Raw genomic sequence first — 13771 nt, forward strand, 5'->3', positions numbered from 1 at the left:
TTAAACACACCTTCAACCACTGCACAGAGCCCATGCCTCTCATTTTGTAAACACAGTTCTATCAGGATTGCTCTGCAGTCCAGGTACTATCGCATAGTGGGTTCCATGAAAGTTCCTCCTCTAACCCATTATTGGTAGTAAGTGGTCCACAGCATCTCTTCTGCTGGAGAAAGGAGTGGGGCATTTCCAGCATGTTGCAGAATCTGAGGGGTGGGACCTCCTCCTTGGTGGTGTGCACTAATTGCATTGCACCCTGCTTCCCAAATTCACTTCCAATGTAGTGGAAGCAATTTCAGAGGCAGAGTGCAACACACAGCAACCCCGATGTTGAGTTCAGCGCATCAACTGAGGATGAATTTCTACTCCATAGAATCTTAGTGCACAGAGAGGCCATTTGGCAGGACTTCAGAAGAGCCAGCTGATTAGTTCTTAAGAATGATAGAATGATAAGGTAAATTACAGAGAGAGATAGCACAGCCCAGTGCGTGTTCTCTAGAATTTAGATTAGAGGGAGATTTAATCAAAGATTTCAACACTTCAAGGATAACTGATAGGGTGGACAGAGAAAAATTCTCTTGGCTAGTTGCAGCATCTGTGGTGAAGCTGAACAATCTGAACATTGGAGCCAGATTTTTCAGAAGGGAAGTTAGGAAACAGTTTCACACACTAGAGTATGACAGAAGTTTGTCCCTTCTACCTACGCCAGTTGATGCAAGGCCAATTGTTCATTATGAATTGAGCTTGATCGATTTGTGGTAGCCAAAGGTATTAAGGTCATGGAGCAAAAGAACAGAACAAAGATCATACATCAGCAGGGATCACATAAAAGGGCAGAACAGGATGGAGGGACTAAATGTGCCTCCTGTACTTAAGGTTTTGCTTCATAGCTCTGTGAAGTGTTTCTTCTCAATTCAAAACTACTATTGAATCTCTATGGACCTTTCAAGTAATGCATTTATAAATAAAGCTGATCATTGGATAAAGTCTAACGCATTCATTCTTTTAGGAGAAAGGCAGCATTTAAAATGAGTGCAGCATTTATTATTCAGGCACCACACATGGAACCTTTAAGGTATGAAGTATGTAGGGTGCCACTACATAAAGCAAACCCTTTTCTTCAATTGCTTGTAATTGTGTCTCGTTCTTTCATACACATCTGGAAGTGGTCTGAGAAGAGAATGATATTCACAACCACTATTATTCAACAACAAGCCCTAACAAAGGAGCTGATTTTCGACACACAGAAGAACTAATTGGGTGAAATTCAAACCGTGTGGAAGTGCTATCTTAAGCATTCCGTTGTGTGTGTCTTCCAGATCCAGTGCACACGATGCCCTTTAACAGGATCAATGTAAATTTCCGGTCAACTCCACAACTTCCAAATCAATTCAATCAATCTGTGTCACAAATCTAATTCTCAAAGCATAATTAGATTTAGTTTTAATAAAATTTAAATTGTTTTAGTTTGTTCCGATGAAAAGGGACCACTGCATAAGGAAATGTTCAGTTCGAAGTTAATTATTTTCAGAATGAAGGACTAACTCGGGCTATAGGTCATAAAATAACCAGTGTTTAATACCAGCTGCCTTTTTCCTTCTTTTCCTCTGCCTCCATTTAAATCATTTACAACTGTTTGGACTGCATTGTCCGGGAAACCAGCACAGACAGTAACTTGCCATTCTTCTGCACAGTGAAGGCAAGGAACTTATTTATGATTGCAGGATGTCACAGAGCAGTTTACTTCTAATGATCAAACAGTAGTTATCAATTGCAATGTAAGAAACAGGGCAGCCCAATTTTCATCAATGTCCCAGAATCAGCAATGCAGGATAATGATGTTGGTTATGGATTTGGCCAGATCAACATCCAATCTCTTCAAAATTGTGGTCTGGTATCTCCAACAGTGCAGCACTCCCTTGGCACTCCACAGAACTGTCAGCCTAGGTTTTGCTTCAAGCACTTGGAGCACAATTCAAATTCCTCAGACTTCAGCAGAGTTCCATGGCTAGCATTATTTTAAGCTGTGTGGGTGCAAGGGCTCTTGGTTATCTCTTGCCAGGGAACTCACACTGAAGTTACAGTCATTATCGTGAAAAGGAACCTGATGTTTTCCGACTCCAGCCCCATCCTGGAGATCGGCTGCCTCGTGGCTGCAGAGAGGTTTATCTGAAGGTATACCAAGAGAGCAAAGAACTCCTTGAAAAATAATATTTCAGGGAAAGGAGAATTTTCCTGTGATTTCTGTTGGAATTTATCCTACTGCTGGAGGGCTTAAAAGTCTCCAGCTGTGCATTAAGGGGAAAGTCCAGGCACAATTTATCTCAACAATAGGGGGCTAGAGCCATTACCACAGCCTCCTCCCCTTCCAAATTTGATCACTTTGATGTGAATACCTCATTCATCCAATCAGAAACTCAACTGCCCTGGGTTCATTTGACATAAGCGTGAGTAAGATCAGGTTCAAATCTGAATGAAAATTTTTATTGCCCTAGTGGGTGAGAGTGTGTGAGAGAGAGAGAGAGAGAGAGAGAGAGAGAGAGAGAGAGAGAGAGAGAGAGAGAGAGAGAGAGAGAGAGAGAGAGAGAGAGAGAGAGAGAGAGAGAGAGAGAGAGAAACTGAGGCAGAGAGACAAAAAGAGAGAGAAAAGGAGAGAGGTAGAGAAAGAGAGAGAAAAAGAAAGAGAAACGGTGACTGGGGTACTTTGAGAGAGGGACAGCCAGAATCAAAAAGAGAGGGACAGAGAGTCAAACAGAAAGGGACAAAGAAACAAAGAAAGAGACTGAGAAAGAAAGGCATAAGGTGGAGGCAGGGGACCGAGCAAGGGACAAAGAGAAAGAAACAAAGAAAGATAGAGACACAGTTCTAGAGAGACCAAGACACAGAGAGATAAGGAAGGTGACACAGAGGGAAAGCACGAGGCAAAAGGAGGAAGGGTGGGGGAGAGATAGAGAGAAGCTGAAAGACATACAGAGAAGCAAAGAAATAGGGAGACAGACAGATGCCACCAGTGTGGAGTTTGATCGAAATGCAGGTCCCAGCAGTGAAAAGAAAACCTGTCACCTTAGTTCCACCCATTGCTCAGCTAAAATACCAGTGGAATAAATCTGAATCCCCTTAAGGAAAAACTTGCAGCGTCCCTTGTATGGGACGAGCCTTGTAACATCATCAAATGTGGGGACCAATGATCTGACAGGGTTCCCAGGGTCATTTCCCACAACGAGAAGCCTCTGTACAAATTGCTACCACAGCGAGCAGCCCGTTCTAAATGTTTTATTGACTAATCACGTACACACTTAAGTAGAATCAGCTCTAGTAAATGAAACAGGAACCACGCACCTTCAACTGTAATTTAGTCTGCTTTCTTTTCTTAAAATAGCGGCAGCAGTCTGCTCAAAGTAATGATGGAAAATCAGATTAACTGATTGAACCCTGCTTAGGATTGATCCTGTCCTAATTTGGATGATGATTAAGGCCAATCACAGATGGGGAGAGAGGGAGGTTGAAGGAAGGTCCTGTGGACATTGGAGTTGAATTGATTAGTTTACACAAGTATATAGGATTGGTCTGGTATTAGTAAATGGGATTACAGTGCTCAACACAGGGGCCACTCCATCTTTTGCAATGTCAACATTCTCATTGCCAAAATGAGAGAAAACAGCAAAAGACTGCCTCAGTATTCCTTCAGGCAAGAGTCACGTGGCCAAGGTCGGGGTTTGACACTTATATTGTTCCAATCTCTGACATCCTCTAAGGAGAGTTTGCTGCCTGCTTATTTTGTATGGGTTGGGAAGTGAGAGTGGATGGAAGGGTTGCAAGAGGAAGCTATCTAAGTAGATCCATAGCAACCTTGTGCCCATTTTGTTCATCCATTCTGTGGGTGAGGGCGCACTTGGGAGCACTGTCACTTCTGAAATTTAGAAGGTCCAAGATGAAGGCTCACTTCAGAAACTTCATTGCAAAAATCCAAGCTGGTGCTCTGGTGCGATGCTGGGGGAGTGGTGCCCTGTGTGAGATGGTGGCTTTGGATGAGACATTAACATCTGCCCACTCAGACTGATCCCACAGAACTATTACAAAGAAAAGAAAGTGAGCTACCCCTGGTGTGCTGGACAATGTTTATCCCTCAATCAATATTTATTAAAAGAAGAATATCTGGTCATTACCTCATTAATGATAAGCAAACCAACATGAGTGTCCTCTTCAGATCAACACCCCCAGCAATGAGGCCCTTACTACACTTGGTTGGCTACATTGGGCAGGTCACAATGTTCACTTACCTGACACCAGACTTGAGAAGCACACACTCTACTCTGAACTCTGTCATGGAACATAATTACCAGTCAGACAAAGGAGACTCAAGAACGAGCTTAAATCTCTGTAAAAAAATGCAAAATATCCACTGATTCTTGGGAATTCCTGGCCTGTGATGACAAAGTGGGGAAGGAGCATTCAGGATGGTATCAAGAACTTGAGTCCATGACTTGGGATTGCACGGAAATCATAGAGTTATACAGCATGGGAACAGGCCTTTTGGCCCAACTCATTCATATCAACCAAGTTGTCTACCTGAGCTAATCCCATTCGCCTGTGTTTGGCCCATATCCTTCTAAACCTTTCCTATCCATGTGTCTGTCTAAATGTACTTTAAGGGTTGTAATTGTACCCACCTCGACAGCTTCCTCTGACAGCTCGTTCCATTTACCCACCACCCTCTGTGTGAAAAAGTTGCCCCTCAGGTCCCCTTTAAATCTTTCCCCTCTCACCTTAAATCTATGACCTCTAATTTTGGACTCCCCTACCCTGGGGAAAAGACTGTGACCATTCAGCTTATATATGCCCCTCGTGATTCTATTAACCACTATAAGGTCACCCCTCAGCCTACGACACTCCAGGGAAAATAGTCCCACCCTATCTAGGCTGCATAAACACCACCTGTCTGTCCCATCGGGTACCTCCTGCCCCAACTGTGGAAGAGCCAGCCATTCACATATTGCCTCCATCTTAGAACTCACACACTGCAAGTATGTTATCCCCAGTCCTGAGGGACTGTCTGAGATCTTTCCGTGCTGTTTTTGTGCTGTATCTCTCTATGACAAAGCCACACCTCCCTCAGCATCGTACCAGTACACCAGCATGGGTTTTGAACTGAAGTTTCTCAAGTGAAACTTCAACTCGGACCCTCTGAGTTTCAGTGACAGTAACCCTGCCCACAGATAGGGTGACATAAAATGAACATTAGGTTGATTTACATCGATTGATATAGCTTCCTCTCTAAACCCTTCCATCCAACCTCTCTTCTTCACCCATACAGAATCCGGGCAAACTCCCCTTTATTATAAGCAGGTGTAAGAGCAAAGGCAAAGTTCCTGAATTCAGGCAGTCCCCAGACAAAGCAGCCTCACCTTTAGCAATAACAAAAGCCTAATCCAGTGGGCAAGGAAACTTCACAAAGGTGTCTCTCTGCAGGAAGTAACCAAAGGCAATTATAATGAGCCATAGAAATTAAATTATCTCTTCAATGTGCTGGAATGAGAGATAAAGCAATCCCTAACATAAAACGGCAGCGATTAACTCTGAAGGATGTGAACAGAATCGAAATTATAATTCTCATGTTAAGGTAGAAGTGAAGCAACATGATTCAATGTAACCAGCAGTGGCAGCCCCTCTTTAAGGATTAGCAGAGACTCCCTGGTGGCCCAAGGTTATTAATAAAGTCTTTTGCTAATATAATGAGAATATATCAGGCATCCAGGTCAGAATGAGAGAGGTTTGTTAATGAAATACAGGGAAATAAATTGCAGAGAAATGAAAAGTAATTGAACAAGGCAATTACTAACTCAAGTTCACGTGATCCTTCTTCCCTTAGTCAAGGAGACTCATTTGCCAATCCCTTCACGTTATTGTCAAAGGGGTGGATGTAGGCAAATCTGTATCCAGCTTATTCAGTGCCAAAAATGTTACAATTCCCCAAAGACTTATCACTCCAAGTCCAAGAGGATCAGCTTAACGAAAAGGTCCAAGTCTCGCAAAATCGTTTTCTCTTTCTGTACGCAGCCTTTGCTACCCCAGCAGAGCTCATGTAGGAAGTCCCTGGAAATGTAAATCCTACGTTAAACCATCACTGTGCCCAACGGCTCACAGGAGCTGGAGGGGAGACGTTTAGGTATCACACTGGCCACAGATTACTTTGGAAAGTTATTTCAGAACCCAGGTGCAATGAGCAGAATGTGAGACCCTGGAAATGGGGCTAGCTTAGATGGGAATCTTGGTCAGCATGGGCAAGTTGAGCCAAAGGGCCTGTTTCTGTGCTGTATTGCTCTATGACTCTAAAAAGGAAATTGTTACACTGGGGAAGTTGGCAGACTCCACGATATCAGGCCCCTACGCGAAGGGGCAGATGGTGTGACCAACGCCTGCTTCCCAGGTTCCTGGCCCCCCTCTAGGATGTTTGTGGGGCTTGACATCTGTCCAACCAATCCCAGGCCCCAGCCTAAGCAGTTTCTGCAGGAGATCCCCTGAATCCAACCGATCATCTGCCTGGAATGGACCAATGAACTGCTGTGCACCAAGGGATGTGTATGGAAAATAAAATATAGTTTCTGAGGTGAATAAGTGTTTAAAAAAGTGTAAGAAGCACTAATATAGCTTAAGCCATTTTCCCAAGAGAATTAATTAATTAGTTGCCCAATTAATTAAAGTTATTTCTCCAATTTTGTCTGTCTTGTCCAAAACTCATCTGCAGTTTTTACATCCCCAAACTAGGAGTTATGGTTATATCTGTAGATCACACTGTGGGTCCCCCATCCCTCTTCTGCCTGACCTGAGTAGCTGCTCTGCAGCCCACCATCTTGACTCTCCTGCAACATGACCCATCGGCAGTGTGGCACTCCCACGGCACTGTCCCACTGACAGCTGCAACACTCGCTCTGTTCGATGGTGTGGTACTCCCTGGATACTTCCACTCCCACAATGCTGCACACTCTGTGTACTGGGTCCAAGTGTCAAGCCTGAACCACAGGACTTAAGTGGATCAAATACACAACCCTCTGACCCAGAACAAGAACCCTTGAGACAGAGCTAAACTAATGCCCTGGCCCAGGGTTTGATACCAGGGAATGGAAACAGCATTTTGAATTTTTGAATAACAATACAAACCTTTGCAATTCTGCGGTGTGAAGCTCTGTGACTCTATTAATTATTAATCAATTGATTATTCATTCTTGAAATGCAGACACTCCAAATTTGGGGCTGGAGTGACATGTGCAGCACCCAGGGAAAGTGGAAGAAGAAATTATTCCTTTCGCTGGAGGAAGTGGGTTTAGAACTGATCTGACTAATTATTGGGTCACTTTCAGGTGCTGAATGTATTGAATGTAATTTTATCTTGGCAGGGTCTGGATCTGTTATCCTCTGGTTGCTAGTGTAGTATCTAATCACCAGCTGCCGTGGCTTATTCAGCAGGTCAGGAAGCATCTGTGGAGAGAGGGGTCGATTAACTTTGATGTCTTTGATGGAAGGTGTTATTACTGATGAGAATTCATTGTTCATTCCTGAAACATCGATGTTCCTCGCCGATGGTTCGCGAGCTGCTGAGCATTCCCTGATATGCAGGCACGGTAGCATAGCGGTTAGTGTAACACCTACAGCGCCAGCGACCCGGGTTCAATTCCCGCCGCTGTCTGTGAGGAGTCTGTGCGCTCTCCCAGTGTCTGCGCGGGTTTCCTCCAGGTGCTCCGGTTTCCTCCCACATTCCAAGGACGTACGGGTTAGGAGCTGTGGGCGTGCTATGTTGGTGCCGGAAGCGTGGCGACACTTGCGGGCTGCCCCCAGCACATTCTCAGTAATGCAAAAAGATGCATTTCACTGTGACTTTCGATGTACATGTGACTAATAAATAAATAAATATAAAAATATATCAATATCAAATATCTCTCTGTTTCATTTTATCTTTCCTGCATGTGCAATATTCTGCTTTCCACTGGAGGCCATTCAGCCCATTGAGTCTATGCCAGCTCTCAGAGCAATCCCATTCCCCTACTTTGTCACTGTAACCTATTCTCTCTCACATGCCCATTAACTCCCCACCACCCACTTACACTAGGGCTGATTTACAAAGGCCAGTTAATCTAGCGACCAGCGTGGCTTTGGCATGTGGGAGGAAACTGGAGCATCGGGGGGGGGGGGCGGCGGGGGGTTGGGGGGTGGGGGGGGGGGGGTGGGGGAGTGTGCAAACTCCACACAGACATCATCAGAGGTCAGGATCAAACCCAGGTCACTGGAGCTGTGAGGCATCAGCTCTACATGTTGCACCTCTCCACCAGCTTTGTGCATGTGATTCCCCACCAACTCAGAGCTGATTGGAACTGCTGTTAATCACCTAGAGTCATAGAGTCATACAGCACAGAAACAGGCCTTTGCCAAACTCATCCATGCCAAACAAGACGCCCATCTAAGCTAGACCCATTTGCCCATGTTTGGCCCATATCCCTCTAAACATTTCCTATCCAAGTACCTGCCCATGTATATTTTAGAAGTTGTTTTATGTACCTGTCTCAACCACTTCCTCTGGCAGATCATTCCATATACAGACCAGTCTCTGGGTATAAAAGTTGCCCCTCAGGTTCCTATTAAATCTCTCCCCCCTCACTCTAAACATTATACCCTTGAGTTCTTGATTCCCCAACCCTGGAAAAAAGACTTTGCATATTCACCCTATCTATGCCTCTCATGATTTTATACACCTCTATAAGGTCACCCCTCAGCCTCCTACTCTGAATGAAGTCCAAGCCTACTCAACCTCTCTCCATAACCTCTCTCTCTGCAATATTCCTGATGTCAGCACAGGGAAACCTTAACAGGACTCAAGCCTTGGAGTTTCATTAACTGACTCACATTCAGGCACATGTGTGAAGAGGCAGCCCAGGGCCCTCTCAGTGTCACTTGACTGAGACCACAAAGAAGCTCCCAGGCAGGAACCCAAAGTATCTCAACATCTCAGTTTCACTTTTCCCTTGTGGCAATATCTAATTTGCCCTCATGAAGGAAGTAACATAATTAGTATTTCAGTCTGTGCATCAACTTACAAATACAAGATGTTTGTCAGCATAATAATTGGCCACACTCATGTTGCCGATCTCTAAAGCTGTGAACTGATTGGATCAGGACCAACTATAAACAGCAATTTGGACAGTCTAGCAAATCACGGAAACCAGCCTCTCTGGACTCTGTCTATACTTCTCGCTGCCTTGGTGAAGCAGTCAGCATAATCAAAGACCCCACCCACCCAGGACATTCTCTCTTCTCCCCTCTCCCATCAGGCAGAAGATACAGGAGCCTGAGGGCACATACCACCAGACTCAAGGACAGCTTCTATCCCACTGTTATAAGACTATTGATGGATTCCCTTATACGATAAGATGGACTCTTGACCTCACAATCTACCTTGTTATGACCTTGCACCTTATTGTCTACCTGCACTGCACTTCCTCTGTAGCTGTGACACTTTACTCTGTATTCTGTTATTGTTTTACCCTGTACTACTTCAATGCACTGTGTAATGAATTGACCTGTACCATCGGTATGCAAGACAAGTTTTTCACTGTACCTCGGTACAAGTGACAATAACAAACCAATTCCAATACCAACCTGGGTTGTAATGCAGAGTGATGCCTCATGACTGAATTCCAATACCTTCCTGATAACACTTCCTCTCTTCCAGGTGCTGGGGAATCTGGCAAGAGCACCATTGTCAAGCAAATGAAGTAAGTTGTGGTTCTTTTCACTCGGTAAAGTGTTATTTTTATATTGGTAACATACAAAGGTTTCCCAGTTGCTGGTCAGAATGTGTTACTGCAGACAACAGAGGTGAAGGGTTAGGGACTGGGTTTGACTTTTGATCTGGCAGTTCTATTGAATATTTTGTACTGAATTTCAATGTCCTTTGTGTTTCTTAACCTTCACAAGAACATAAGGGAAAAGGAACAGGAGAAGGGTGTTCACTACAGCCACTCCTCCCCTCCCAGCCCACTCCACATTCAATAAAACCACAACTGATCCAATCATTGGACTCAATCGTACTTTCCCATCAGATCCCCATTTTTTTTTAATTGCACAAAAACCTACTATTACAACGTTAATTATACTAATTAACCAAATATCTACAATTCCTTTCGTGCAAAGAATTCCAAAATCTCATAACCCTCTGTGTAAGTAAAACTCTCCTTACCTCAATTGCAAATAGCCAATGGCTCACCCTTAGGTTAAGCTCCATGGTCCTGGACACTCCAACTTGAGGAAACAACAACGAACCTTTCAATTGCTCTCAGAAACTGGTACATCTCAGAGGGATCACCTATTACGTCCCCCTTTTGTCCTTTGGTCCATTGATTCCGAGCTGTTTCCCAGTGGAGTTATCCCACCATTCCCATTTCCCTCCTTATTCCCTGAAGCCCTCCAACTTACTCTCTCTCAGATGCCCGCCAACTCCCCTTAGCCACTTACTTACACTAAGAGGTAATTTACAATAGCCAATTAACCTACTAGCACATCATTGGGATGTGGGAGGAAGATGGAGCACCAGCAAAAGCCCACATAGTCACAGGGAGAACACGAGACCTCCACACTGACAGCACCCATGGTCAGGATTGAACCTGGGTCCCTGGAGCTTGAGGCAGCAGCACTACCTGCCGCGCCACCATGCCACAGAAATGCTGGAGGAACTCAGCAGGTCAGGCAGCATTTATGGAGGAAAATGGAAAATCATAGACCCTTCATCTGAACTGGAGAGAAAGAGGGGAGATAGTCAGTATAAAAAGCTGGGGGGAAGGGGCAGAGCAAGAGCTGGCAGGTGATAGGTGGATCCAGGTGAGGGGGGTGATCGGCAGATGAGGTAGATGTTCCCTGGCCCACTGAGTTCCTCTAGCTTTTTGTGTGTTTCTCTGGATTCCAGCATCTGCAGTCTCTTGTGGCACCACAATGCCACTTATCATTCTTCTGAACTCCAGTGCGCATGCCCTAAGAGGATAGGTTGAGTGAGCTGGGGCTTTTCTCTTTGGAGAGAAGGACGATGAGAGGTAACTTGATAGAGGTGTACAAGATGATAAGAGGCATAGATCGAGTGGACAGTCAGAGACTTTTTCCCAGGGCGTCAATGGCTAACACAAGGGGGCATAATTTTAAGGTGATTGGAGGAAGGTATAAAGGAGATGTCAGGGGTAAGTATTTTAACAGATAATGGTGGGTGTGTGGAACGCACTGCTGGCAGAGGTTGTGGGGGCAGATATATTAGGGAGGGGAGGGTTAGATAGATCTTAGAGCAGGATAAAATGTCGGCACAACATTGTGGGCCTAAGGGACTGTACTGTGCTGTAGTGTTCTATGTTCTATGTTCTCTCTTTATCGCAATTAGTTAAAAAAAAATCAGTGCATTGTGTTTAGAAACTATTTGAATTTGGCCCAAAGTCATTTTATTGATTTGTTTTTATGTGAGATTAACTCAAACACAAGAGTCCAAGATAATAAGCAGTTCCTTAGCAACTCTGTCAAAATACTTACAAACTCACCTGCTTAATATTCTTTCCATGATTAAGTAGTACAGAGGATAAGTAGTACAGAGGATGTTTTTTACACAGAGAGTGGTTCTGAACAAAATTAAGAGAGGTGACAATATATCTCAGAAATAGAACAAAAATAACCTAAGATGGTTAAAGGCATGCTCCTGTACTAACATTATGAGAAATTAACTTGCAGGTCATTGGGGAAACAGCAGGAGATTGGGACTGATGGGATTGCCCTTTTAGGGGATGATGGGCCGAATAGCCTCCTTGGGAGGCAAATCAACCCCAAGATTCAATGATTCTAATTATACCTCAAACATCAGACTAACTGGCTGTTTTCCAGTATTTCTGCATCAAGGCCAATTGCTGTTAAGTCCAACTGTTTATGAGCCATGTTTAAATACAGGAAGTCTTCTTAACATAGCAGATTGCCCTGATTACTTGAACATTTGTATATTACTTCTGGGATCCTTTAAGTTAACCTTTTGTCTCCTGCTATTTTATTGTGTTCTCTCAGATGCCCCAAAATACACAGAATGGTGCATCACAGAGGAGACCTTTGAGCCCAGTGTAAGCAGCAGATCAGCTGAATTATCGTTCCACTGAGATGGACCAATAGCATGAAAGGTTAATGTCTGATTCAACATGCAGGTTCCCACCAGCAAGTTGGCCAAGGAGTTGAATTTCATCAGTAAACCCATTGTTACTAACACACACCTCAAATACCTAAAAGATAAGTCACACAATTCTGCAAGTTTCAGTGAAAAACAGGAACCCTTTAATGCCCCATAAACCCCACATGGATAACTGTTGGCGTTTATGCTTCATCATTCCATAATTATATTAGGGTCATAAAGTCACACAGCACAGAAACAGGCACCTCACTGAACCATGCCCATGCCGACCAAATCTATTCTAATCCCATTTACCAACACATGGTATGTAGCCTACTATGTCCTGGCAATTCAACTGCTCATGTTGTGTTATAACTAAAAATCAGCATTTATAACACATACTGCTGAGTTAGCTGCTCAGGCAACAAGTGATGCCACTCAGAAGATGAATTTTGAAATTTTAAAGTCTTCCTGCAACAATATGTTGGAAGACTGGAATCTTCCAGGGTTGGAAGACTGTGTATGTTTCGGGTCTTCATGCCTAAGGAAGGATGTACTTGGCTGGGAGACAATGTAGCTTAGACTCATTATTGATTCCTGAATGAGGAAGTTGTATCTGGATGAGACTGAGACCAACCAGAAGTTTAGAAGAATGAAAGACCATGGACACACAAGATTCTGAGAGGGGTCTCCAGGATAGATAATGAGACGCTGTATCCACAAAATGAATAATCTAGCTCTGGGGAACTCCTTCAAGATAAGAGTCAGCTATTCAAGATGAGGAGAAATTTCTTTTTTCCAAAGCTTGTGAATCTTTGAAATTCTCAACCACAGCCAGAGAATTTTGGATGTTCAGTTAATGTGAATATATACAGTATATAGCAGGGGTGGTACGGTAGCATAGCAGTTAGCGTAACACTATTACAGCGCCAGTGACCTGGGTTCAATTCCCACTGCTGCCTGTAAGGAGTTTGTACATTCTCCCCGTGTCTGTGTGGGTTTCCTCCGGGTGCTCTGGTTTACTCCCACATTCCAAAGATATATGAGTTAGGAGCTGTGGGCATGCTATGTTGGCACCGGAAGAGTGGCGACACTTGCAGGCTGCTCCCAGCACATTCTTAGCAACACAAAATGACATATTTCACTGTGTGTTTCGATGTACATGTGACTAATAAATACATATTTATCTATCTATGGTTGAACAAACTAGGGCTTTTCTCTTCAGAGTGACGCAATGAGAGGCGACTTGATAGTGTTATATAAGATTATGAGGGGCATAGATAGAGTGGACAGCCAGCACCTTTTCCCCAGGGTGGCAATGGCCAATACCAGAGGACATCAGTTTAAGGTCAGAGGAGGAAAGTTCAGGGGAGATGTCAGAGGTAGGTTCTTTACACAGAGAGTGGTGGGTGCCTAGAACACACTGCCAGGGGTGGTGGTAGAGGCTGATACAACAGGGACATTTAAAAGACTCTTAGATAGGCACATAGATGTAGAAAAATGGAGGGTTATGGGCTGTGCAGGAGGGAAGGGTTAGATTGATCATGGAGTAGGTTTATATAGGTTGGCACAACATCGTGGGCTAAAGGGCCAGTACTGTGC

At 44.1% G+C, this 13771-nt stretch overlaps 1 protein-coding gene across 2 annotated transcripts in view; it reads left to right on the forward strand.

The window, feature by feature from the left end:
• The window catches only part of LOC127571112 (guanine nucleotide-binding protein G(t) subunit alpha-1), a 49109-nt gene that overhangs the window by 22300 nt on the left and 13038 nt on the right, over nt 1–13771 (forward strand). For both annotated transcript variants that reach the window (XM_052017177.1, XM_052017176.1), the window contains exon 2: nt 9719–9761. In XM_052017177.1, the coding sequence (XP_051873137.1) occupies nt 9719–9761 (43 nt within the window). The remainder of the gene's footprint in view (nt 1–9718; nt 9762–13771) is intronic.

Source organism: Pristis pectinata, chromosome 6 (assembly GCF_009764475.1).
Source record: "Pristis pectinata isolate sPriPec2 chromosome 6, sPriPec2.1.pri, whole genome shotgun sequence".
NCBI lineage: Eukaryota > Metazoa > Chordata > Chondrichthyes > Rhinopristiformes > Pristidae > Pristis > Pristis pectinata.